This window comes from Hippopotamus amphibius, chromosome 12 (genome assembly GCF_030028045.1).
Source record: "Hippopotamus amphibius kiboko isolate mHipAmp2 chromosome 12, mHipAmp2.hap2, whole genome shotgun sequence".
In the NCBI taxonomy this organism is placed as follows: domain Eukaryota; kingdom Metazoa; phylum Chordata; class Mammalia; order Artiodactyla; family Hippopotamidae; genus Hippopotamus; species Hippopotamus amphibius.
The window spans coordinates 77406268-77433504 of record NC_080197.1 but is presented as its reverse complement, the minus strand read 5'-3'; the positions used below and the strand labels follow the sequence as shown (position 1 = coordinate 77433504).

The following is a 27237-nucleotide window of genomic DNA, read 5'->3' as shown; positions in this document are numbered from 1 at the left end:
CTTCTCTTACTGTAGGGGGGTCAGAGCGGGCAAACTCTGGAGGTCACCATGCCTGAGTCCGCTGCATCCAGGCACCAGCGCGTGTGCGAAAGGAGGACGCCCGAGCAGGAAGTGAGAGTATCAGATGAGAACTTGGGTGAGTTTCCTGCACGTTGCCAGAGAGGAATTAGCATCTGCAGTCCACAGCCTCTCTACTTCCTTCATGGCCTATTTTGTACCCCTTCACCCGTCTCCAAGAGGTTGCCATTATTAGGATCCTTGTCATCTGAGGTTAAAATAAGACCTGGTTCAACGTGAGGAAAAGTTACGGGCAGGCAGCCTGGCCCCAGCTTGTTCTCGGAGCCCTGCGCAGCACTGACTCCCCTAGGCAGAGAGGCTCTCCCTAAGACACTCAGTCCCTCCCGCTGCTTCTAGCAGGTTTCCCCCCACTGTCCGAGGAACTGCTCTACCCTTTCCTCCAAGAAGGGGGTCCCTTCTCCCCCAGTTTCCCTGACAGTGTGTCCCAGTGTCCCCAGAGCCCTCACACACAGGATGCCCAGAGTGTCTGCTCACTCTTTCTGGTCTGCAGCTAAATCTTACTCCCTGTCACCCTGCCCTCTCTGCACTTAGAGGACAGCTGCTCCCCCTGCCCCTCCCCGTCCCCGCACCCCGCCCCCACCCCTGGCGCAACCCATGCGGTCAGTGGCCTCTGAATGGAAAGGTGATTGGAAAGAGGCAGAATGGGAGCACGCGTGAATACGGCTGTGTTGACAGGTGACATTCCTGCAGCAGATCCCTGCAGCGATGACGCTGGGAGGAAGAAGCCTGCTGTTCCGAGATGCCTTGGCTCTGACGCTATATACCAAGATGTATGGCCATACATCAACACACACATGCTTCCTCCCTGCCTTTTCCTGCGCCCAAGGTCCCATCCCTCACGTGTCTCTGGACCTTCCTTCTTCAGATGAGATCAGAGCGTGGGATCCATGGCCATTCTAGGGTGCCAGCTGCAACCCCTCACTTGGGTGGGTCACACACCATGGGGTCCGGTGGCCAAGGGAATCCGCTCAAGTCCCCCCAGGCACAAAAGGAGCCCGGCTCGGGAGGCATGGGGGAGGGGGAACGGTTCACTTGTGCAAAATTCCAACAGAAAAGATGTTGCTTTCCACCTGTGAGCCTCCCTTCAGGGTCCTTATATCCTGGGGAGGAAGTGAGTGACGGTCATGACTGGGGACACCTTGCTGCCCCGCTTCACGCGTCCGTATTTGCTCAGCGCGATGTAGGTGCCCCGGTACAGGTCTGACTCGTAGGCATTGTAGTTGTTGGGCAAGAGGGTCTCCCTGAACTTGCACTCCTCTTGGAAGCTGGGCTGTGAAAGAAATGGACAAAGAGCACAGCATCAGTGATAAACGAGGCCCAGCAGGCCCATCTGCCGTGGGCCCCTCGCCTCCCTGTGTCGGACAACCTCCAGGAGCTCTGAGTCATCCTGGGGAAGCAGAGGCGTGAAAGCTGAGAACAGAAGAGGCTTCAGAGCTCTCGCAGCCCCCCTCACCTTCCCTCCATCATGATGAGGAAGCCCAAGCCCAGGGATGTGAGTGGACGGCCTGTGTCACACAGGGAAGGGGGGTCCCCTGACCACCACTTCAAGGCGCTTTCTGCTAAGCACTGGATGATAATTTAGTCCATTCAGAGAAATCAGGGAAGGATAAAAGAAGCTGTTTTCTCAAGTCCACTGCGAGAGGATCTAGTGGAGCAGCACTGAGAGCCAGCAGGGGTTTGCTTAGTGGCTCTTGTTGTGTGACCTTGTGGGAGCCGCCTACCCTCCCAGCCTGGTTCCTTTCTCTGCAAACGGTGTGGTGGGGGGAGCTTTTGGGGGGGTCGTGAGTGGAGGGAAACACAGATGGCTTCCTAAATCTTTCCCGGTGTATCTGTTTAATACGATAACTCTCTCTCCCCTTGTGTTCCCTCAGCCTCTCTTTCCCAGTTTAAGGTCCAAGTTTGCTGCCCCTTAAAGGGGCCCATTCTCGGTTTTGATTCTGAGCCCAGAAATTTCCTGGTGCTCCCTGGTTCTCCCGGGAAGGGCAGGAACAGAGATGGTGAGGGGCAGCGACTTTGATGGGGAAAAGAACCTGGTTCTCTCTGTGAGCAGAGGTGCCGTGGAGTCTGGGGCAGGTGATGAATCACCCCCTCCCAAGCGTGTCATGTGAGGACCACCTGTTCAGAAAATGAGGGCCTGGCTTCCTGTCACACATCAGCAAGTTCATCCCCCATAAATCACCCAAGTCTTCCTTTATTCCTAGAAAAGAGAGCCCCTTCCTCCTAAGCCCACCTGGGTCACTGCCCCCGGCTGGAGGGATTTCTGGGCTTCGGGTGGGGGTTGCTCCCTGGGAGCCAGGAGGCCTGGGATCTAGTCGTGAAAGAAATGTAGAATGAAACAGAGACAGAGCCGAGCATAACACCCGACTCCTTCCTGCCGACTGAGGCCATCGGCTATAAAAAACCCACTCAATGGCTGAGCGGCTGTGCCAGGAGTGTCGCCTGACCTTCTTAAAAGGAATCGTACTATGAGGGCCTGGCCTTGCCGGCCGTGCAGTGGACGAGAGCCTCTTCCTGGTGATGAGCCAGCTCCTTGGGGCTCCGAGTGGACCGGTCTGGCAGCACTGAAAACAGTGCACCATCCCAGGGGACTCCCAGTTCCCTGAGACAAGGACGGTGTCCTGTTGAGCACGTGATGCTGAATGAATGATGCTCTAATAGAGCCATCACTGCACCCACGGATGCCCCACAGTAGTGAGAGCTAGTGAGGGGCAGTGGGCGTCATCTAGGGAAACAGGCCGTCAGGTACCACGCACCCATCCCTGCCCTCCCTGCTGAATGAGCGCATGCCCCCTTTCCCCCTCACACCCCTGGGTTACTGTTTACAAACAACTTCCCGTGATGTTAATTTGCTTGAGATGATCCTGCCAGCTTCCACCAGCCACGTCAGCCGGCTTCTGAATACAATGCTGGGGAGTTCTGTTTTTACAAGTTTTCATCTCCCTTATTATGGGTGCTCAGAAACACTTGTAGAATGAAGAAGGGAATGTTCCAAAGTAGGGAAAAGAAGCTAATCAAACTAGGTGAAGAGTATGTGACTATTTGCATCTTACTTAGCCGTGTGAACTTGGCAAATGATTTCACCTCCTAAGCCTCAGCTTCCTCATCTGTAAAATGGGAGCAGTGAGAATCATTCTGTCATAGCATTGGGGACCGCATTCATTGAAATAATGCATGGAGAGGCTTTGGTATAATGCCTGGCAACAGTAAAATAAAAATTAATTGGTATTGCCGTAATGAATCTTCTCATGAATTAGTTTAAATTAAAAGCACTGAAAGACTTTGTCTTACCCAGGATTAGCATTCCGGTAAAACTTGCTGTGGGTTGTAGGACAATTTAGCCTCCAAGGCCTGCATTTATTGCCTGATTGGCGGTAGGCAGTGAGCCTGCAGGAGGAGGGTGCAGAGCTGACTGGGCTCCGACCCCACAGTCCTGGGGCCTCTCTGGACACGGGGGGTCGGAGCAGCCACAACACCTAAGGCTGTGGATGGGCAAAGCTCTGGAGCAACAGCACTAGGGAAAAACAAACCCGGGATAGATGGTAAAATTTGAGTAGAAATAATGCTACATGGATTAACGATCTGGCAGGGAATCGACTAACAAAATACAAACCAGAAGTAAATCCAAACATGAACATAAAATAAAAATGGATCTGAAATGAATGTAAACTTAAAGTGGCATTGCCAATCACTGGAGAAAACATGGTGTTGGAAGAACGGAATGCTATCTTATAATAATAATAATAATAATAATAATAATAATAATAATAATAATAAATTTGATGTATGATTTTATTCGTAACACTAAAATAAATTCCAAAAGGAACAAAGATTGAAATGTTAAAAAGAGAACCTTAAGGGGAGTTCCCTGGTGGCCTAGTGGTTAGGATTCCGGGCTTTCATTACTGAGGCCCGGGTTCAGTCTGTGGTTAGGGAACTGAGATACTGCAAGCCGTGTGCGAATGGCCAAAAAAAGAGAGAGAGAGAAGAAAACCTCAAAAAAAAAAAAAAAAAACTCAGAAAGATCTTTCTAAGCAGAACACAAAAAACTAGAAGCTATTAAAAAACCCAGGATGAATAAATTAGACTTCTGCCTGGAAAAAATCACCTTTAACAAAATAAAAATGTAAATAGCAAACTGGATAAAAAATATTTACAATGCATTATATTTTGTAATACATTTTGCAATAGATTAAATTTTGTTTCTATATTTAGAACCCTGAACTCACTGAAAAATGGACGTTTATAAACAGTTCACAGAAAATACAAATAGCATTTAAACATAAGAAAATATGCCTGATAGAGAAATGTACACCATAACCATGCAATCACATATTTAGTTGTCGGGTTGCAGAGAGAACAGTGTTTGATAATAGGCTTTCATTGGGGACGGCACGGGGCTGGGAATTCTCATTTGATGTCTGCTGCTGTGTGTATTGTTATAACCTCCATAAAGAGAAATTTTACAATATTTATTAGAATAAAATAATAACTACAGCTTTGGTTAGTAATTCCACTTCTGGGAATTTATATTACTGGTTTGCTCCCACGCGTGTACAGAAGTCATGCACTGTGACATCATTTATAATAGCGAGAGACCAAAAACAACCTAAGTGTCTATCAGGAGGGCAGTGGTGAGCTCAGTGATGGGAGAGCCACCCAATGGAATACTTTAAGCCATAAAAAATAAGAACCTCTTTGTGCACTGATTTAAAACGGTCTCCAAGGCATATCGTTCAGTGAAGAAGCAAGATTCCAACAGTGTGGATAGTTTGTTCCTGTTCGTGTGCTTTTAAAAAATTGATGCCAGTGTAAGCACACGCACAGGGACGGTGGTTCTTCCTGGGATGGTACACAGGCCCTGGCAACAGTGGCTGCTCTGGGGAGGGTCTGAGTAGTTTCGAGACAACAGTGGGTGTGAGACTTCATTTCCATGGCATATTCTTCTGCACCTTTTCCCCCTTAAACCAAGTCCATGTGTTACCTCATCGTGTTAATAGATGACTGAAAATGGGAAGGGAATTCAGGATGGAAGACGGGCCAGGAAATGGAGTGAGAGAACCTTTGTTTCAGAGACTGGTTCGTGCTCTCCCCCTGGTCCTGTCCCAGCTCCCTCTCTGCCCGCTGCTCTCCCCTCTGTTCTAACTTTTTATGACCCTGGAGAGCACCCCGCCTGCCCGTTTCCAGGAGAATTAATTTCTGATCTGGATGGTGGTCAAGGGAGAGGTTTCGCGTGGGGTTTGCAAACTCTAGAGAGGAAATCAGATCTTGAGGCAGAGGGCATGGTGGGGAGAGGGGGTGGGGGGGAGGAATTGAGCAATTGGGGCCAGAAACCCAGGGCATGTGCCGCAATCCTCTGGTCTAGAATGTGTCCAGTTGAAGAATCCAGCCTTAGCCAAGGTTTGGGTCTCCTAAAACTCATCTGTTGAAATGTGCACGACGGGGGTTGCACATACGCTGTGCTTTGCTCTCAGCTTATCAGATTTGGATTATTCAACCCCCTCTCCAACTTTTCAAAAAGTTTCCGACCTGTTTCCTTCCTCTAGCTTACCTCACGTCCCTAGCCTTCCCCAGCATTCTGTACAAATCTACAGTGAGAAAAGAGAAGTGGATGAAGTTTGCTTTGTAAGCCTCTCTGCCTCTCCCTTCCCTGTTCCTCCCTGCACCCCTCTCTCCCCCATCCTTGGTGTTCAGGTGGCCACATGGCCGGGGGCAGGAGGCCAAGACCATGGCCCTGAACTGCTCCCTGCAGCTCCGTGCTCCACTGCCCACACGGATGCTCAAGCTGGCATCAGGACCAGCCCCTCGCTTCACCTCTCCATTTGTGTCCCCAAGCTGAGTTTCATTGCTCAGGAATGTTGGCTCCTCAGCTCTGGTGAGAAAAGCCAAGCGAACGCTGTGTTAATAAAAGCAGCTACCATATATTATTACTCGAACAAATGAAAATAATTCCCCCAGATCACATTGCCTGGGCCTGCCGGGCCTGAAGCCGCAGCATGACAATGTCTTAAATTCCACGTAGGTTTAATCGGACTTATGAGGACCCAAGCTCTAAAGATTTCAGCTCTCGCAGTGGAGAAGGGCGTTTTGCAGGGGGGAACATACAGGGGTGTCTCAGAGTGAGTTACATCTGGTGGAAATGCCCCTAAGAGTCTGGGGTAGACCAGACATCCATCCCCGCTTCTTGTCTTTCATCAGTAGGTCATCTGGACTGATGAAAGTATCTTTTTATCTTCAAAGTTCTTCCTTCTAGGGCTGCCCTGGGCCATTTGTCCCGATTACTCCTGGTTGTGTGTGTGCATGTGAGTTGGGGAGGGGGCTGGATGTATAAGGAGGCTGGGGAGGTGGGCAGTGAGAAAAAGACAGAAAAAAATGTCTATCGTTCTAATCCCCGTTCCTAACACACAATTGCATTGGCAATTTGGAAGCATTTGAAGACGTCTCCACCAGGCCTATCATGCTTCTCATTCCTGTATTGCTCTGGGTAGCAGGCGGCCTGCAGATGGCCCGCAGACAAAGCTGTTTGTGAGACTGTCTGCAGGGCCCCCCCAGGCTCCTCGCTGCAGCTCAAGCCTCTCCCTGCTCTGGGGTCCCATCTCCGGCCTTCACAAGTAGTCTAATACCTGGGACCCTTTGTCCCATCCCCTTGGAATCCGTTCTCTGCTAGGGGAGAAGAACGACTAACTGGGCGAGGGAAAGCCTTGGTCCTGCCCTCCCCGAAAGTAACCAGGTAATAATGGCCTCTGTGGATGAAACAAATGCTGTGCTTTGCCCGTTGTCATAGTGCTATTGATGAAAAGGATGGAGACACAGTTATAATTAGTAAAACCAAAATCACTCAGAAGCATAAGTGATTCTAAGCATAGGGATTCTAATAGAACCACTTTCGGGGGAGAGCTCTGATATTTTCTTTTAAATTTTAAAAAGATCAAGGAGACTGGAACTTGCTGATTCCTGCTTTAGTCCACATCAGAGAGAGCAGAGGTCTGGGCTCAGAGAAGGGCAGAGACTTTGCCCGAAGTAAGACAGTAGCTGGAGGGTAGGTGGGTTGGAGTTGGAACCCAGTCCACACACCAGGTACACTTCTGCTGCAGGCCTTGGCATCACCTGCCAAGCTGGGAGGTAGGTTTGCACATGGCCCTGATTGACCTGAGACCTTGGAGACCCAGGGTCCCATCTGCAAAGTGAGGATAAAGGTCAGATGCACCTCCCGGGGGTGCTGGAGGATAGTGCTCAGAAAGCATCCCAGGGCGCCTGACGAACAGTAGGTGCTGAATACAGGGGAGCTACTTATATTGTCTAAACACTGCTACAGGCTCTGCATCCCTCTTTCCAAGGCATGAGACCTGCAGAAGGCCACCTAGGTGAGTTTTCTTGGCTCTTATTTTCCCGCCTTGCCCCTGCGCCCCCTTCCCCCCAGCACGGTTCCCCTCCCACGGAGAAACCCCACTTAGGGGCTGTAGCAGCTGAGCCACAGGGAAGGGAGGCAGCTCTGGCTTAAAGGGAAATAGTGTGAATGAAATCATCACCCAGCGGGAGTCTTCCTGGCTCCGGGATCAGTTGGCAATTGTTTTTTTAGACGGAGATAAGGGCCCCCGGGGGGGGGGGGGGCATTGCAGGGAGGGGGGAGGGGGGTCAGGAGCATCTGGTGCCAGGGCCTGGGGCTCCAGGGAGGGCCACCTTCCCCTCCGAGAAGGTGCCTTGGGCCAGATGCTCCTGGGGGGGGTGAATGTGGGGGGAGGTCGGGTGTAGACTGTGGGGGGGGCTTCTCCTCAGGAAGCCCCACTTTTCCTGGACTCTGCTCCTTTAGTGAGCCCTGTGGACCCCCTTTGAAGTCATCTGCCCAAGAGTGAGGGGTCAGGGGCGTCACTGACTCCAGAGGTCAGCCTTCAGAGTCGCCCCCCTCCTCGTGTGCCTCGAATGTTCTGTCCACCTGCAGCACTTTCGCTGCGAAGTCCCTGTTCCCAGCCTCCCCGGCTTCTCCTATGCGGACCCCAGGTTGCAAGTGGGACGTGGACACATGGACCCTCTATTTTCTCCCTTTCCCTGACTCACAGTTCAATTTCCTTTGGGATAAGGAGAAAGAAATACCAAATAGCTTGTTAATAAAGATGGCAGAGATAAGTGTTGATGTAATTTGTGCTTCTTTCCAAAAGATCCACCACGCATAGAACCCCAGAGCCTACAGCCCCCATTCCTGGCTCTGCAATGACTGGGATTCCAGGCACTACGTGGGCTGCTGGGAAGGGGCTTTTTGGACCAACCCACCGCACAGAACGGGTACTTGTTCCACCAAAGCCTCCTTGGTCCCAGCTGTTTCCTCCTCTCCATCCCATATGCGGAGAGCAGTGAAAAAGGCGTCTGAGAATCCTGATCTCATGCCTGTTTCATCTCCCTGCAGCCCTCAGTGCTGGCATAACCTTCGGGCAGGGACGGTTCCCTGCCGGGCAACGGCCACGTACCCTGGTGGTGCCTAAGCCTGCTTGCATCTGAGAAGTATCTGGGAAACTTAAAAAATTAAAACCAACAAACCACTTTGCAGGCCCCCATTCCAGGCCCTACTGACTAAGCATCTCTGAGGGATATCCCTGGATATCTGGACCTTTAAAAAGTTACCAAGGTGATGTGAATGCAAATGGTCCTCCCACAAGACTCTTCTCTAGGAAAGAGGGGTGCAGAGCCTGTGGCAGTGTTTAGACAATATAAATGGCTCCCCCACATTGAGCACCTACTGTTTGTCAGGCGCCCTGGGATGCTTTCTGAGCACTATCCCCCTGTACCCTGGGAGACACATTTGATCTTTATCCTCACTTTGCAGATGGGACCCTGGGTCTCCAAGGTCTCAGGTCAACCAGGGCTGTACACAGACCCACCTCCGGGCTTGACAGGTGATGCCCGTAGGTGGGTAGCAGAAGCACCCCTGGTGCGCAGCCTGGGACCCGAGTTCCAACTCCTGCCCACCTACTCTCCAGCTACTTGTCTTCTATGTGATTCTAATGCACACCTTGTCTACACGTAAACCAACCCAGAAGGAGAGGTGTTAGCACTGCAGAACACAGGCCGAGGCCACCCAGGCACCCCATTTAGGTATTTCATGGCCCTGGTCTGTTGGGACAGCCTCCCTGGACCCCGGCACAGATCCCAGACCTCCTCGTTTACTTCCTGATCTTGTCTCCATGCAGAGGTAGAACAGCCCTCCATACCCTCCCCATAAATAGCCGCTCTGCTATTCCTTGACCATGGCTCAGAGGTCTTCCTTTTTAGCCTTCTTATTTCTGTTGAAAGAACTTCCAGTTTCTTTGCCTTCATAGGGATGCTTTCCTAGCCCATATTGTGGATTATGCCAAATTATGGGCTGAGAGACCCAGGAACGAGGGGGTCAGAGAGAGCAGAGATTTTGGTAAACATGGAAGTTGGTGAGATTAATCAAAGTGCTAGTGTTGGCACCAGGGGTGATCTGTGATGGGGAGAAGGCAAGGGTGGGGTCTGGGGCCAGCCAAGAGGGTCTTATACCCCCTTGGGGAGGATGCTTCTCCGGTGCTTAAGATCAGAGATTACAGGACTTAAAACCCTAAAGTAAAATGTCCACACAGTGATGAAGGCGAGGAAAAGAGCCTCGTTTCTTCTTTTCCTGCTGGGCTTCAGGCCGGGGGCCTCTGAGGGTGGGAGACCTCCAGGCTGAAAGACAGGCTTGCTTCTCTGGGCCTCTCCAGCTCAGGACCTGACTCTAAGCCTGGACAACAGCTTTATGCCAGAACATGGGTGTCCCTTGGACCTAATAGCCCTCTGAGCTATGGTTTCTGTCCCCCTACAAGGCTCTGATGGGTGGCATCAGGAAAAACAGGGTCCAGCCCACAGGCTGATTCACTGTGCAGCTAAGGACGAGCTGTAAGCCCCTCACTTGCCCAGGCTCCTTCCACAGCCCTCCCCCCACCCCCTCATTCTAGATAAATATTCACATCCCTGCTCAAGATTTTGCATTATTTTCTTCAACTGCGTAGTCTTCAGGCCTCACGCAGCCTGAAGCTTCCCCTGGCCTGATAAACTCACCGTGGTGTATAATCTTCCTTTACTGTTCATGGCAACGAAGAGGGCACTTTTCACCCCAAAGAGACTCACCACGCCTCGCTCCACAGTGGAAATCTCCAGCAGGCCTGAAAAGAAATGGAGGCCGTGTTACCCTAGGCTTGTGCAGATCAGAGCGGGATGTCAACCTACAGGTGACCCCTCAAGGGCATCGAGGCCCATCCCCTTGCTTCTAGAACGTCAGACCCTCCAACACCTCCACCCCTGATCTCACGTTAGATCGGCTGCCAGGCTCGGCCCATCCTACTAAACTGCTAAAACTCCAGTCCTGCAGGGAAAGTTCTGACCACAGAGGTGGAGGTCAGGGTGGCCACTTAGGCATCTACCTAAAGTCAGCTTTGAATCTGGGCGTGATCACGAAAAGAAGTGGATTCTGCTTAGCTTCGTTAACAATGCACACTCCTCATGTTTCAACGCATCTCAGCCCCTCTAATCCTGCAAGCGCTGCAGCCACACAGAGGCTGAGGACTTGCCTGAATCCTGCAGCCCTGTCCCCTCCTGCGGGGGGCCCGACTAGGCAGCAGCCCGTCAACTCGTAGGACAGAGGGGGCAAGATGAAATAAAAAGAAAGATGTGCTGCAGCTGGAAATTTTGCAAACAACTTGCCTCTCCTCTCAAAGAGGGAAGCTAAATAAAAAGCAGCTTGCATCTAATTTGGTCTAAGCATCCTCTCCGGTCCTCCCCACCCTTGGTTCCCCCAGGCTGGGGGGTCCCAGTGGTCCTACGAGGCCACGGATGGGCCTGTAATGCTGAAGGAATGAGTGCCCCAGGGGCTCCGTGGGGTGACGGCAGAGGACACGAGGATGCTCAGACCTCAGCACACGCAGGCTGCACCGAGGCAAGGTCAGAGCAAGTCGGGGGAGGTGGCTAAGCTTACAGGCATCCGAGTGGAGAATAATCCTTCCCCCTTCAGAAGAGGACCCCAGGAACCAGAGCAAGTCCCCTTCATCCTTTAGCCCTGCTTGAGCCCCAGCCCCCAGCTTCCCAACTGGCTGCAACTGGCACTCACTGTAGGGGTTCTCCTCGTGGGTCCCGCTGATCTGGCCGTCGGGGGGCACCTGAAGGTGGAAGCCGATGCCCACGTTGCAGTAGAGCCTCCGCTGCCGCTTGATCCCGACCAAATAGCCGCTTTCCCAGTTTACACCGGCGATCTCCCCAGCCAGCCCAGCCCGAGACCTGGACAGCAGGGTGCCCCAGCCCCTCGAGGCCAGCAGCGTGCTGTTGGCGCGGGTGCCCGCGGGAGAGGGCACCACCACGCCCACGAGGACGCCGAGGAAGACGAGAGCCCGCAGCGTGCCCTGCAGACGCCCTGCTCCCCGGGACATAGTGATGAGCAGCCTCTGTCCCAGGGCCATCCACCTTGCCTCTCAGGCACGTGGTCAGAATTAATGGCCCTAAAAATACCGCCCTTCTTGTTTTTCTCCCCGCGGCATGGCGGCAGGGGCTTATTTTTGGAAGGCAGTTGAAGGCTGCTGACATGAAACCAAAGCCTGCTTCGGGCACTCGGGTCTGGAGCAGAGGGACCCAGGCTGAGCCGCGGCCGGTAGGGACCATGGCTTGGGGACGCCGTCTAGCTGGCCCGCTCGCTCCGACCCGAGTTGATTCTATTTGATTTGACCTATCTTTATAGTTCAGCCCCCTGGCCCGCCCCACCACCCTTCATCACCCTGACGTCAGCTGGCCCGGCTCACTTATCCAGGGCTGTAACATTAACCTGCCACTGGGCCTGGCTGCCTCCCCAGACCCCCGGCACCCTCCCCACGCCCCAGGGATGCTGGGAGCCACTGTCATTCCAACTATGAGGCAGGAATGAAGTGAGCAGGGAGCATCTCTGGGGGGGGGGAGGAGTTGGCTGGGGGCCCTGGGGAAGAGGGAGGCCAGAGGCCACCCAAGACCCAAATTGGGCAGAAGTTCTTGGCCTGGGCGCGCTGGCTTCCTTATTTAGAGGGCAAAGGGTAAAGACAGGGACGGGGCAGGCTTGGTGGCAGGCAATGACCGGGGCCTGTGAGTTACCCTGTTCATGGAGAGAGCTCATGATTGAGGACCACAGAGGCTGGGGGGATGCTGAAAGGCTGAACCCCATTGGCAAGAGAGGACGGAGACTGGGGTGGGAGTATCAAGGGTCTTGAGGACTGGGCAGTGAGGGACGGCTAAGGTCTGGCCTCTGCTCTCCGTCCCGATCGTGGCATTCACCCAGCCAACAGGGTGGAAGTTGCATCTGGCTCTTGCCATAGCCACTGGCCATTTTCCTACTGGGGCTCACCCTTGGCATCTGACTGATGTCATTCCCATTTCACAGATGAGGAAGCTGAGGTGGGGAGAGCTTAAGTGACTTGCATGAGTGACCATAGCGAGTAAGTGGCAAAGCCAGAACATATAAGGTCGGCCTGAGCCCAAAGCCTGTGCATTTAACCTCTGCACGATTGCCTGTCGTAGAAGTTAGATTTGCACAGAGTCTACTGAGCTCATTATACGCCAAGGGTACCTCACGGAATTATTTCAATAGCACAAAATGATTCACCCACACACCCACGCCGGAGGCTGCGGACAGCCTGGGGAAGCTCCTGGGATGAGGCCCACTGCTCAGGGCCTTCCCTGAGACCCCACCCTCTCCCCTCTGATTCCAAGCTCCTGCCCTGGCCTGGGTCCCAGCCCCCAGTCTGTGGTGTCTTCCTGCCTTCTTCCCTCTGCTTAGTTCCTCTGGATGACGCTTTGGCGAGGATTTGCACCAAGCCTTGCATGTCAGTTTCGCCCTAGTCATATTCTCTCAGATCCCTTGAAGCCCAGGGGTCTTCTGTCATTACCTTCAGCTGGTAAAATGTGGGGAGTGGGGGAGGGAATATGTGAACCTCTACTCAGCAGCGCCCTCACCATTGGGCCCCCAGCTTCCCAACCACCTTTCCCCTTCCTGTCACGTGCATTGCCTCACACCAAGCCTTATCATCACCGGCACCATCTTTCCCACAGCAAGGAAAGACTGGTACAGGGTCTACTATGTAGGCCTTTGTTAGAAAACTAGGGAAAAACAAAATCTCAATTGAAAAAAAAAAAAAAAGCATCTCTCTGCAAAGTAGGAAGGTCTTGAAAAATCCAAAGGCAAAACTGTCAAAAGAGAACCTTCCAGGACTTCCCTGGTGGCACAGGGGTTAAGAATCTGCCTGCCAATGCAGGGGACACAGGTTCCATCCCTGGTCCAGGAAGATCACACATGCCATGGAGCAACTAAGCCCGTGAGCCACAGCTATTGAGCCTGCACTCTAGAGCCCATGAGCCACAACTGTTGAGCCCGTGTGACACAACTACTGAAGGCTGCACACCTAGAGCCCATGCTCTGCAAGAAGAGAAGCCACTGCAATGAGAAGCCCGCACACCACAATGAAGAGTAGCCCCCACTCTCTGCAACTAGAGAAAGCCCGTGTGCAGCAATGAAGACCTAACACAGCCAAAAAAAAAAAAAAAAAAAAAAAGCCTACAAAATTAAAAGGAAAAGAACCTTCACATTGGATTTCTAGCTAGATTTCATAATTTACATTTTCTTGTATCCCAAAGCAGTGGAGGTACTCTCTGACCCATGTCCACTTTGGAATCTCATGTTCATGCTGCTCTGACTTAAGGAAGAGACAGCTCAGAAGCCTGTTGGATGGTAAGACGTTAGTCTGAAATGAACACTTGCCTTGGATAATTGGAGAGGCACTCATCAGCAGGGGGTCAGAATCTCTGCCGATTTCTTCTGGGAAGCGGTCCACTTTGGGACCACTTCGCAGGAGAAATTAAACCATCACAAGGTCCGTGCCAAATATCAACAAAAATAGTGACTTTAGATTCACCTCATCCCAGATTCTTTGTGCAGAGATTGTGGCTGGCATCTTATAAAGCAAAGGGCTTAGGAATGGGGGACGCCTGGATTTGAATTCCAACCCCATCACTTGTTAGCTGTGTGACCTTGGAAAAATTTTGAACCTCTCTGAGCCTCATTTGTTCATCTGCAAAGTGAGACCATTAGTACATAAGGTTATTATATATTAGCAGTAATAGAACATGCAAAAGGCCGATGGAGGGCACAACACAGTCTTTTCTCAGAAACACGTTGAAAATCGCTCACCCAGTTAGAGGAGGACAGACCCAAAGTGAGAAGGACCATCTCTCATCTCAAGGATGGGAGAGACACGTGGGCTTCTAGTTCCTAACTGCTGGCCACCCGAGCATATATTGTGAGGGCTGCTAACATATGCAGAAGCAGGCAGCTCGGATTCCTAAAATATTCTGAAAACCAGTAATAGCCTTGGTATCGTCCCCTGTTAAATATAAAACTTAAGTAATTCATTCTATTAAAAAGCCTGGGTCTTATTTTTATCGGGTGATGTGATGAGGCCCTGTTCTAAATGCGCCTCCTGGGCCTGTCTCCATAGCAACGCCACTGTGCTCATATATCCATAGATTTTTCCTGAAGGCTAATTAAGTTGACAACTGCTAGGGCTTCTTGGTTTACCAGATTTGCACCTGACCCTTCTCCTGGGGCTTAGGGACCCCTATGGATGTGAAGTGATAGAGAAAAGAGTAACAGGTGGAGGAGGCCTCTCCGTGGACCCCTCTTTCAAATAGTTACCCAGTGGCCTTTGAGGCTGTCAATCACTCTCTCTGGATGAGCTGAGGGTTGGTGGAGGTGAGTGGGGAAAATGCTAATGTCCGTCTCCTTCCACGACAGGCCCTTGTCCCCGAGTGGGGTACCACGCCGTAGACATTGGTCAAGTTCAACCTTCCTGGCGGAACGGCTTCTGTTACAACCAGGCAGGTTGCCTTCTACGCCTCCTGGTTACTACATAATGAACTTCAAACACCTCAGGAGTGACCATCAGGGAAAGCACAGAAAGCTCGTATAGATTGTGAAAAGTGCTGTTTATTTGTACTTTTTACATTTGATTTTAAAAAAGTAATATTTACATTTTTCTTTCTTTATTTTTCATTTTACTATTTTTCTTGTAGCCACACTGTGCAGCATGTGGGATTTTAGTTCTCCCACCAAGGATCAAACCCGTGCCCCCAGCAGTGGAAGCGTGGAGTCTTAACCACTGGACCACTAGGGAAGTCCCAACATTTGCTTTTTTGTAATTACAGAAAGTAATTTGGAAAATACAGAAAATTATCAGGTAGAAAACAAAACAGCTGTGTTTAGCATCTTCCTGTCTTTCATCTCGGTCTTTCTGAGCTCCCTGGGCACCGGGGCTGCTGCGCCCCTTGCTCTCTCCCTCCCTCTTGCTCAGACACCCACGTGTCCACACCTGGTGTTCAGAGGTAGGGTTTGTTCAGGGGGCTTGACGGGTCCGAGATGGCCACGGGCAGAATGGAGGGACTAGGAAGACCCTGCCCAAAGCTGACGTTTAGGGCCCATGACATTTGCTACAAGTGGGAAGATTCAAGAGAAAACACTTCCAGAACAAAGGTCCCCAGGTTGGACTTCTGCAGGAGGGGTCAGATCTTACCTTGCTAGCTGGTCCCTACTTTACATTTTCCTAGTGGAAGTCAACTCTCCCCAGGTCTCACCCATGGAAGTGGGACTCCATTAGAAGTCTAATTCAAGTTTCCCTAGTTCTGGCCTCTACCAGCTCAGGTGGAGCTTCACCCCACTATAAGTGGCCCTGAGTTATTTCTGGAAGTCCAGAGAGTGCCTTACATGTGTTGGTGAGCACGTGACTGCTTCTGCCTTGGACTACCACAGGGCGTCTGCAGGGACCCCTATCCACCAGCCTTCCACCTCCTACAGGGCGGCCAATGGGTATTTTTTTTCACTCCAAAGCTGAGGACCTGAAGCCCTTAAGGAGCCAGTGCTGTTTTGCACTCTGTTTCAAAACCAGGACAGGTATCTTCGTTCTCTCCTAAGAGTTGCTTGTTAGAGGAATGTCTGACTAGAACTACTTGTGCCCTGGGGATTTTCTCTTTTCGATTTTATTTTCAGACGACGTGTCTACAGAGGATGAATCCTCATTATGGGTCAGTCCCATAGGTTGGCTTCCCTTTTCCTCCAGGATGGATTGTTTCTCAGGGGGCCCCTCAGCACTCAGGCAAATAGACTTCTGCTGGGGCCAGGCCACCAGTGGTCTAGATGCATAAGTTCAGACTAGAGAAAGTGCTCCTCTCCCAGCCGTCCTCCACAGGGGCGGGGGCAGGCTGGGTGCTCAACTTTGTGTCCTGGTTGTCCGAGGATTTGCAGAGTCTGCTGGGTGGGGCCATGTCCTCCTTTCCACCCCAGAAATCACCACCTTGGGTTCAAGTGCTTCCTGATCAGTGCTTTCAGTCTGAGCCCCATCCTGCTGTGTCTCCCAGTCTCTCTCTCTCTCTCTGCCTTTTTTCTCTCTCTGTCTCACCCGCTCTCCACCCACCCCCCCACCCTCTCCCCTCTCCTCCTGACTATTCTCCAGCCTCATATACAAGCCTAGAGGGTTAGCCAACTGTCAAGGAGGCAGCACCTCAGGGTTGGCTGACCACCATAACCACACGTCTCAGCTGAATTTGCAAAGGGGCAGAGGAGTCAGATAACTTTCTGGAGCCTCGGAACGTAAGGGGTTTTGGCTCTGCTCAGAGTTTTGCGGTTTCTCAGGTTTGTCTTTCACGATCACCACCTAATAATACCTACTGCGTGCTGAGGCGGGCATGCACCCTGCCAGCCACCGTGCAGAGTTATGTAAAAGACTCAGCCCTTGGTGGCAGGCTCCCCAGTGTGGCAGGACAGGCCCTCCGCGTCCTGACCTCTGCTGGCCTCTCCGGCTCCATCTCCCACCTCTCCCTCTTTGGGAATTTTTGCTGAAATGGCCTGTGGCCCTTGGGCACACTTTGTGCTGCTTCTGCCTCTGTGTCTTTGCTCAAGCTGTCCTCTCTTTGCCTGGTGAATTGCTTCCCATCTTTAAAGACTCAGCTGAAATGTCACCTCCGGAAGCAATCCTTGACAACCTTCCACCTGTTCCTAAGCTAGACGTGGTTACCCTGTCTCCCCTCCCCCCATCCTCCCTTCATTAATGTTTTGCACGTTTCCCTAAAACTGTCTTTGTCAGCTTATGTCGTAATAATCTGATGAGGTAATCATCCTAATAGTGAAGTCTTAGAGGCAGCAGTGGGGCCTTATTCGTCTCTGTATGTTCAGAACCTAGCACAGTGCCTGCTGCATAAGGTTCATGAAATGTTTGAATACATGGTGTTTGAATAATTGTTTGAATTGAAGGCTTTGAATTTGTGGATTTCACTAGCTAAGCGATTCTCACACAAGTTCTAAGCCCTCTGTGGAGGAGTGATCAGAATTGTGGTGGGGAATATTAATTTGAAAAAGCACTTTTGATATTATGATTTGCCTTTTGTCATTAAAAAAAACAACCAAAAAACAGTTGCACTGCTGACTTTGGCTTCCACTGTGATGGAGAAACGTGTACAGGCCTTGTGCTCCCATAAGAGACAGCTGGATAAATAGATGAAACAACCTTTAAAATACTGGGTAAGAGGCAGCCCAGGACTGTGACCCCTGAAAGGAAGGAAACAAATGAGATGGCCCCTAGGATCACTTTTTCTATCTGCCTGGAGGCACTTTCTAGGTCACAGAGCTGGAAAGGAGAACCAAAGCAGAACCCACAGGCTGCTGAGTTGAGGATACAGAGACCAGAGTTTGGGGAGGCTGAGGTAGCCAAAATTTGCAGGAGAGCATATACCGAAGAAGAGTGAGTAAGGAGAGAAAGAGCTCCAGAAATCTGTATACATTTGGCCTTAAGTCTATTACTGAATACTAAGCCACACAAGCACAGGGTGAAACCCCATGACATGAAGAAAAGTACTGCCAGAGGGCTGTACATGGGACGATTCTAGCGCTCACACCAGGCTGTTTGTGTTCAGACCACCCAGAGTGGAAAGAGCTAGATTTTCTCAGCAGAGAACATTCAGAGACCACAGAAGAATCACACCTTGGTGGTGGAGATAATGGGGTCTGGAGTAAGACTCTGGACACTCTCCCCAACACTTTTAAGACTTCTACTCTGGCCAAGAGGAGAAATAGGAACCAACTGACTCTCCTGCTCCAAACAACTAAAAAACTGGAAAAGATAAATCAAACAACAGTTTTCCAGATAGTAGACATCACACAACAAAAAGCAGTGATTCCTGAGAAATGAGAAATTGACAAGGTGAATCCTACAGTTGCCCCCACTCACTATCTTAAGAGAGTTTTCAGGCACAGCACAGGGAGGAGAACCTGAGGTGGAGTCTGGTAGACACCGTGAATTGAGGAGGGGAAGCGGACTGAGGGGAACCAAGGCAATGAGAGTTTTTGCGGCAGAGCTCCAGAGAAGAGAGAATGCACAGTGAACTCAGAGGTGTGCAGAAGACAACCCCCTTGAGTGATCAGCAGAGTTCTGCTGAGTGCACGTGTAAGCCACCTGAGGCTGGGGAAAGAGTCCCCCCAAAGAATTAGAGAGCGCAGTACCCGGAGTTCACATAGGACTGGAGACAGTGACTGTACCCACCAGACGGACGGAAATATATAATAATTCACAGGACATTGGTTTGAGTACTCACAAGGGTCTCCCCTTAATAGTGGGAGATAATTATCCTCAGGCCAAATGCTGCTCTAACACTGAGCAAATATTAAAGGAAAACCCCCGAGGGATTCATCTGTTTCCAAGTAACTTAAATTCACTCCAGGAAAAAACTCAAGAATATTCACAAAACTATAAAAACATCCGGACCCCAAGTAGGCAAAATTCAAATGTCTGGCCTACAATAAAAAATTATCAGTCATACAAAGAAGGAGGATGGTATGAGTCATAAGAAGGAGAAACATTTTAAAAAGTAGAAACTAACCCAGAACTGACACAGATGTTAGCATTATCAGACAAGGACATTAAAACAGTTATTACAATTCTATTTTATATGTTCAAAATGCTAGAGGAAAAAATAAAAAGTGTTAAGTAGAGACACAGATGATATGAAAAAGGCCCAAACTGAATGTCTTGAGATGAAAATCACAATGCCTAAGATGAAAAATGCACTGGATGGGATCAGTGACAGATTAGACATTACAGAAGGAAAGATTAGTAAAATCAAAGACATAACAATAGAAACTGTCCACAATGAATCAAGAGAAAAAATAATTTTTAAAATGAACAGAACATCATTCAAGCAACCTAATATATGTAGAATTGGAGTCTCTGATGGAGGAGAAGGGACAAAGAATATTTGAGGAAATAATGTCTGAAATTTTTCCAAATTTGAGGAAAAGTATAAAGTCACAGATCTAAGAAGCTCAATAAACCCCAAGCACAAGAAATATAAAGAGCACTATGATGCCATCATAATCAAACTACTGAAAACCAGTGACAAATGGAAACTCTTAAGAGCAGCCAAAGAAAAAACCATATGTTATGTACAGGAAAAACAAAGGTAAGGATGACAGCAGATTTTTTTTTTTGGTAGGAAATATGGCAAATGAGAAGACAGTGGACTGACATCTTTAAAATACTGAAAACACTATCAATCTAGAATTCTATAGTCGGCAAATTATCCTTTTTAAAAAAGGAAAAATAACATCATTTTCAGTCAACAAAAGCTGAAAGGGGTTGTAACTAGCGGATCCACACTGCAAGAAATGTTAAAGAAAATCCTTCTGGGAGAAGAAAAATGATACTAGAATGGAAGTATGGGCCTACACGAAGGAATGAAGAGCACCAGAAACGGTAAACATGCTGACAAATAGACAAGATTTTTAAATTTATTATTTAAATATCTTTAAAGGATAGTTGGTGGATCGAACACAAATAATAACAATATAGTTATTATTATTGCTATTATTTGTGTTCGATCCACCAACTATCTTTATCTTTGAGTTTATAATATATGTAGAATGTACATTATATAAAATGTATGACAGCAGTAGCAGGAAGTCCAGGGGGATAGAAATACTGTAAGATTCTTATGCTGTACGTGAACTAGGATGATATCACTTGAAGGTAAAGTGTGTTAAAATGTACCCTATGTACCCTAAAACAACTGCTAAAAAAATAACAAGGAGTTACAGCTAACGAGCTAAGAAATGAGTTAAAATGGAATCCTAAAAAACACCCCTTTAACTCAAAAGAAGGCAGAAGAAAAAATGAAAGAGCAAAGAAAACAGTTAGCAATATGCTAGATTTAAACATAACTGTATCAATAGTCACATTAAATGCAAATAGTTTAAGTATGTCAGTTGCAGGTAGAGATTGTCATATTGCATAAGAAAGCGTGACTCAGTGGATGCTGCCTAGGAAAAATTCACTGTGACTACAAAGACACAAATGCATTAAAAATACATCAGAATAAAGCTGGAATGTCTACATTAATGTCAGTCATAGTAGACTTCATATCAAAGAAGAGCAGAAAAAATAAAGAAGGTCACTTCATAATGGAAAAAGGCAATTAATTAAGAGGACATAAAACCATGTTATTATGCACCTGACATTAGAATTTCAGGAAAATGAAGCAAAAACAGATATAACTACAGAGAGAGATAGGCAAATATACAATGACAAGCGAAGCTTTCAATACCCTGTTGCAACAATTCATGGAAAAAGGAGACTGAAAATAAATAAGAACGGAGACCTGAAAGCCCTATCAACCAACCTGACCTAGGTGACATTTGTAAAGCTCTCCATCCCAAAATAGCAGAATACCATTATTTTCAAGAGCACATAGTACATTTACCAAGATAGATTATATTATGGACCAGAAAACAAGTGTTGGTAGGATCCAAGTCATATAAAGTATGTTCTCTGACAACAATAAAACTAGAAATCAATAACAGAAAATATCTGGAAAATTCCCGTTTTTTTTTTTTTTTTAGAAAATAATTAACGTGTTTATTCAAATGATAGGAAGGCATCGAGGCAAACTGTGCTTCTGGATCTCCTCTCCGGCTGGATTAAATATTCCACAGTATTTAATTAAGTAAAGCTTCTCATCTCTGTTCTTACAAACTCAGCTGAGGCAAAGACCCACTATTTATATATTTATGTATTTATTTATTTATTTATTTATTTATTTATTTATTTATACATCTTCATTGGAGTATAATTGCTTTACAATGTTGTGTTAGTTTCTGCTGTACAATAAAGTGAATCAGCTGTATATATACATATCCCCCCATATCCCCTCCCTCTTGAGCCTCCCTCCCACCCTCCCTATCCCACCCCTCTAGGTCGTAATAAAGCACAGAGCTAATCTCCCTGTGCTACGTAGCAGCTTCTCACTACCTATCTATTTTACCTTTGGTAGGGTATATAAGTCAATGCTACTGTGACTACGTCCCCGCCACCCACCCCACCCCACCCCACCCCACCCCGCCCCTGGGTCTTCAAGTCCATTCTCTACGTCTGTGTCTCTATTCCTGCCCTGCCACTGGGTTCATTAGTACCATTTTTCTAGATTCCATATACGTGTGTTAGCATACAGTATTTGTTTTTCCCTTTCTGACTTACTTCACTCTGTATGACAGATTCTAGGTCCATCCACCTCACTACAAATAACTAAATTTTGTTCCTTTTTATAGCTCCAAATGTTTTAAAAACTAAATAACACAATTCTAAACAATCCATGGGTAAAAGAAGAAATATAAAGAGAAATTTAAAAGTTTTTTGAACTGAATGAAAATGGTAATACAACTTGCCAAAATGTGTGGAGTTCCATGAAAGTAGAATTTAGAGGAAAATGTATAGCACTAAATGCCTATATTAGAAAAGAAGAAAGATCTCAAATCAATGACCTCAGCTTTGACTTAAAGAAACTAGAAAAAAGCAGAGTAAATTAATCCCAAAGTAAGCAGAAGAAAGGAAATAATAAAGATCAGAGAGATTGATAATGTAGAAAATGGGGGTGGGGGGGAGAGAAAATCAATGAAATTAAAAGCTGATTTTTTTAGAAGATAAATTAATTACCTCTAACAGACTCATCAGGAAGAAAAGAGAAGATGCAAATTACCAATGTCGGGTATGAGAGAGGTAACATCACTTCAGATTTTACAGATATTAAAAGGGTAATAAGGGAGTATTATGAACAACTTTATGATAATAAAGTTGGCAACTTCATTAAAATGGACATATTTGAAAGATTCAGACTACCAAAGCTCACTCAAATAGAAATAGATAACCTGAATAGTCCTATATCTTTTAATAAATGCATGGTTAAAAAACTTTCCCAAGAAGGAGACTTCAGGCCCAGATGGCTTCACTAGTAAATTTTACTAAATATTTAAGGAAGATATAATATCCATTCTACTCAAACTTGCAGAAGATTGATGAAGAGGAAAACTTCCCAACTCATTCTATGATACCAGCATCATCACTTACAAAACCAGATAAAGATATTACAACAGAAAAAAAGCACTATAGATCAATAGCCCTCATGAACATAGACACAAACATTCTTAATGAAATTTTAGCGAATTAATTACAATAATATATAAAAACAATAACCATCATGATAGTGTGGGATTTATTCCAATAATGAAAACTTGGCTTAACATTCAAAAATCAATCATTATAATTCATTGATTCATTGAACAATGTAATTCACTTAACAAACTGAAACAGATTATGGTTATTTCCACATAAGCAGAAAAAAATTTGTCAAAATCAATATCCATTTCTGATGAAACTTCTCAGAACGAGTAAGGATAAATTGCAACTTCCTCAGCTTGATAAAGGGCATCTATGAAAAACCTGTGCTAACCTTATACTTAATAGTGAAAGACTGAATGCTTTCATCCAAATATCAGGAACAAGGCAAACATGTTTTCTCTTTCACTTCCCTTCGATATTTCACTAGAGTTTCTAACCAGTGCAAGCAGGCAAGAAAAAGCCAAAGGCAACCAGATTGAAAAGGAGTTAGTTAAACCGTCTTTATTTGCAGATATAGTAGAAAACTCAAGAAGTTAAACAACAATAACGGATAAACAAACAACCCTATAAAAAACTATTAAAGTTGATAAGCAACTTCTATAGGGTTATAGGATACAGTATCAGTGTACTAAAATCAATTGTATTTCTAGGTACTAACAATGAAATTCTTTCTCCAAGTGGTGGTGAGGATGTGGAGCAACTTGGAACTCTCAAACCCTGCTGGTGGGAACGTAAAAAGGTACAACCACTGTGTAGTTCTTCTAAAGTTAAAGCACACACTCAATATTCGACTCAGTAGTTTCACTTGGAGGTCTTTACCAGTGAGAAATGAAAACGTATTTCACACAAAAACTGTAAACTTGTACGTGAAAATGGTAAACTTGCATGTGGAAATTCATGGCAGATTTATACATAACTGCCCCAACTGGAAACAACTCAACTGTACATCAACAAGAAAATGATTAACAAACTGTGATCTATCCATACAATGGAAAACTGCTGAATGATAAAAAGGAACTACTGTAATATGCAGTAAACCTGGACGAATTTCAAAAACAATTTGCTGAGCCCAAGCTAATTTACACAAAAGGGTTCAAACTTTATGACTGCATATGAAAAATGAAATGCTAGAACAGGCTAAAAAAGAGTCTAAAATGACAGAAAGCAGATTAGCGGTGCTCTCAGCCTGTGATGGGGCACGAGGGAACATTTTTGGCTATGTGAAAATGTTCTATATCTTAATCGTGGTGGGGGAGGTTGTACATTTCCCCAACCTTCTTGAATATTTTGCTTCAAAGGACTGTATTTTATTCTATATAAGAAAGTTGATGAAATATGACTGCAAATTCTAATAATAAGATGAAGGTCATACATTGATTCTAGCTGAATAGATAGAATAGATTGAGCACTGAGTAAAGATGTTTGAGTAATAAAAGCATATACAGTCCCAAAGGTTACATCAGCGCCAATATTCTACGACTTCATGAAAGAGGTTGAAATCTCAACAACAGAGGTTTAGGCTCTGACATCAGGCAGAAATTCCTATCATTAAATATAGAAGAGCAATTGATTTGGGAGTTAGAAGGGAAATTGTTGGTCATCTTACACAACTGTGCATTCTATTTTCCTAAATAGGTAGAATCTTCTATAGTTCATCACAGAGCCTCTGCTTGCAGGTATCACCCTGCAAAGTTAATCCACTGTTGGTCTATTCTAATTGTTTAAAAATCCTTGCTAGTATTGAACTGGAAATCTCTCTCCTGGTGACTTTTATCCCTGGGCCTTAGTTATCCAACTTCGGATTTTACTGTTAGGAGCAAGTCATTTAGGGGGATGTGCCTCTCCTGAAACTCACTTTCAGGGCAGGAGAGATACCCATCTCCATGGCGATCAGAGTGCCATCCCTAATAAAAGACTCCACGAGTGTTTACAACGTTCCTGCTGTCAGCCAGAGCCTCAGAGATTGTCCCCCAACAAGCTTGGCCTCAACCCTTTAGCTTTCTTGCAATTCTGCACTTTGAGCAAAAGGCTCTGCCTTATATTTATGGTGCTAATTTACCAATGGGAGAGGAAAGCTAATTTACTAATGGGAGAGGAAATCTTGGTGTAGAGCTATGTCCCCTGGATTCGATAGAAGTGATGCAAACATCAGATGAGAGCTGGGCATAGTGATTTCTGAGATCCTGTGGTTCTAGGCAAGTTACAATATACTGTTCATATAGTCAATTCAGAGTGTCCCACACGGCCATACATATCAGGTTTCTGTGACAAGCAATGTTAGCTGGCTACCCAACAGATTTCCTTTCTTTCTGCTTTCACATGCACTGTGTACGCATATAGCGTGGGCAGTGGTAACCCTTTTGTAACCATGAAGTTTCCACAAAGCCAAGAAAACTGCAGGAGGCTGAACAAGAGCCTGACATCACTGAGCTGCTGAATTAAGCAACCCTGAAAGCTCCCACATTTAGACTCTTTCAACAGTGAAATAAATCCCATTGTTGAAACAACTTTAAGTTGGGTGTTCTATTTTGTTCTCTTTCCCTAGACAGATGCATTCAAACTAAACACAAATTCCTAGGCCATCTTAATATGCAGATCCTAGACTGAGACCAGAGATATATCTTTTAACTCTAAGATGGGCCCCACTGATCTTTTTTTTTTTTAAAGCATTTTAAAAAAAGTTATTTATTTTTTGGCTGGAGTGGGTGTTAGCTACAGCACGTGGGATCTTTGTTGCAGCATGCGGGCTTCTCTCTAGTGGTGGTGTACCGGTTTTTTTTCTCTTCTCTAGTTGTGGCGCATGGGTACCAGAGCACGTGGGCTCTGTAATTTGCTCTCTAGTTGTGGCCCAAATGCTCAGTAGTTGTGGCACTCAGGCTTAGTTGCTCTGTGGCATGTGAGATCTTAGTTCCCTGACCAGGGATGGAACCTGAGTCCCCTGAATTGGAAGGTAGATTCTTTACCACTGGACCACCATGGAAGTCCCCAGTCCCATTGATCTTTGCCTCTTGGTGTTTACAACTTTGGCTAACCTCCCTTCACACTGAATCAGGACAGGTCACTGTGACCAACAGACTATAGTAGATATGCAGGTGTGTGACGTCTGATGCCAGGTCATGAAAAGCTTGTAGCTCCCATCAGGGTCTCTTGGTTTGCTTTTCCCCTGCCATGTTGTGAGGACATACAGGCAGCCCAGAGGAGAGGCCCAAGTAGAGGGAGAGCTGAGTCTTCCAGCCAACAGCCACGCCAACTGGTCAGGCATGTAAGTAGAGCAGGTCCTCCAGTTGCAGTCAAGCCTTCAGATGGCCACAGCTCTGGCTGACCTCTGACTTCACTTTGTGGGAAACAATGAACCAGAGCACCTGGCCAGGCCACTCTTGACTTCCTGACCCACAGAAACTACAAGGAGATGATCAATATTTATTGTTAAGTCACTAAGTTTTGGGCTAATTTGTTGCACAGAAATAGGTAACAGATACAGGGAGAAAGTCTTTCTATGTTAGGACCCAAATACTTCTCTTCAGTATTTGGTCACAAATACTTTCCTTGCAAGTATCCACAGCCCCCACCTTGAGTTCCTAAATTTCACCCAGAAATGATTCAAACTGGGATTTTTCTTCCTTTGGCACCTAGTCCAGACGTCCAGATGTTCCACATTGTCCCTGTTCTAAAAACAACTATTGTCCATTCTTCACCTCTTCCTTTTCTGCCTTTCCTTCCCCTTCCTAGATTTTTCAAAACCAGGTCCTCATAGTATTAAATTACCCGGGGCAGGAGTCAGCAAACTACATCCTGATGGCCAGATCCGACCATCTGCCTGTTTGTGTGATGGAGTTTGTTTGGAAGGCAGCCGTGCTCATTTGTATAGTCTCCTATTGTCTGTGTCTCCTTTCGCACTACAAAATTTGAGCAGTTGTGGCAGAAACCATGTGGCTCACAAAGCCTAAAATGTGTACTATTTGGCCTTTGTCAGAAACAGCTTGCAATCCCAGAATCAGGGTTTCTAGTATTTTATACGTGTTGCAAAACTCCAGGGGAGAATGAGTCACAAGTACCTTTGCGTGGCAGCGTTCACCTTCCCAGTTTAGGGAGTCTGCTCCTCTCCGGTGCTCACTTCCTGTTCTGTAGACATCAGCACATCATAGCCCAACTCATTCAGCTTTTCTGCTCCGTTGGTACTGGAGTTCTCAATCCACGTGAGGTTGCGAGGTAGGGGAATGGTTATTTTTTTTTCTCTCCTCTCCATCCTTCCCTCCCTCCCTCCCTCCCTCCATCTCTCCCCCCTTCCTTCCTCCCTCCCTCCCTCCCTCCCTTCCTTCCTTCCCTCCACTAAGGATAGGTGAAGTGGCAAAAACATTTTAATTCATTACTCATGAATTGAGAAACCATGCAAGGAGATGGGAAAACTTTATTCTCGAAGTGTGCGCGCGTGCGCACGCATATACACACACACACACACACACACTCACACAGCAAACCAGGCCAAGTAAGTTTGGCACAGAGATGTCATACCCTGACCCATAATCACAGAGCACTGCTCAGCTCTGGCCCTTCAAAGAGGAAGAGGAACAAGGGCAATTCTAGCTATTACAGGCTCCTGGGCACCAAATGAAACGCTCTGCTGTAAATTGTATATAATCAGGGAGGAAGACTTTTATTTGTCCGCGGTTATGAA

General features: G+C 47.2%; 1 protein-coding gene across 1 annotated transcript; it reads right to left on the bottom strand.

Moving 5' to 3' along the window:
- Positions 1 to 1065: 1065 nt before the first annotated feature.
- On the bottom strand, positions 1066 to 11516 carry FGF6 (fibroblast growth factor 6). Its single transcript, XM_057703531.1, has 3 exons — positions 11171 to 11516; positions 10126 to 10229; positions 1066 to 1348 (listed from the first exon to the last, which is right to left on the bottom strand). Exons 1-3 carry the CDS (start codon positions 11514 to 11516, stop codon positions 1172 to 1174), a joined length of 627 nt encoding a protein of 208 aa, XP_057559514.1. The 3' UTR covers positions 1066 to 1171.
- Positions 11517 to 27237: the final 15721 nt, after the last annotated feature.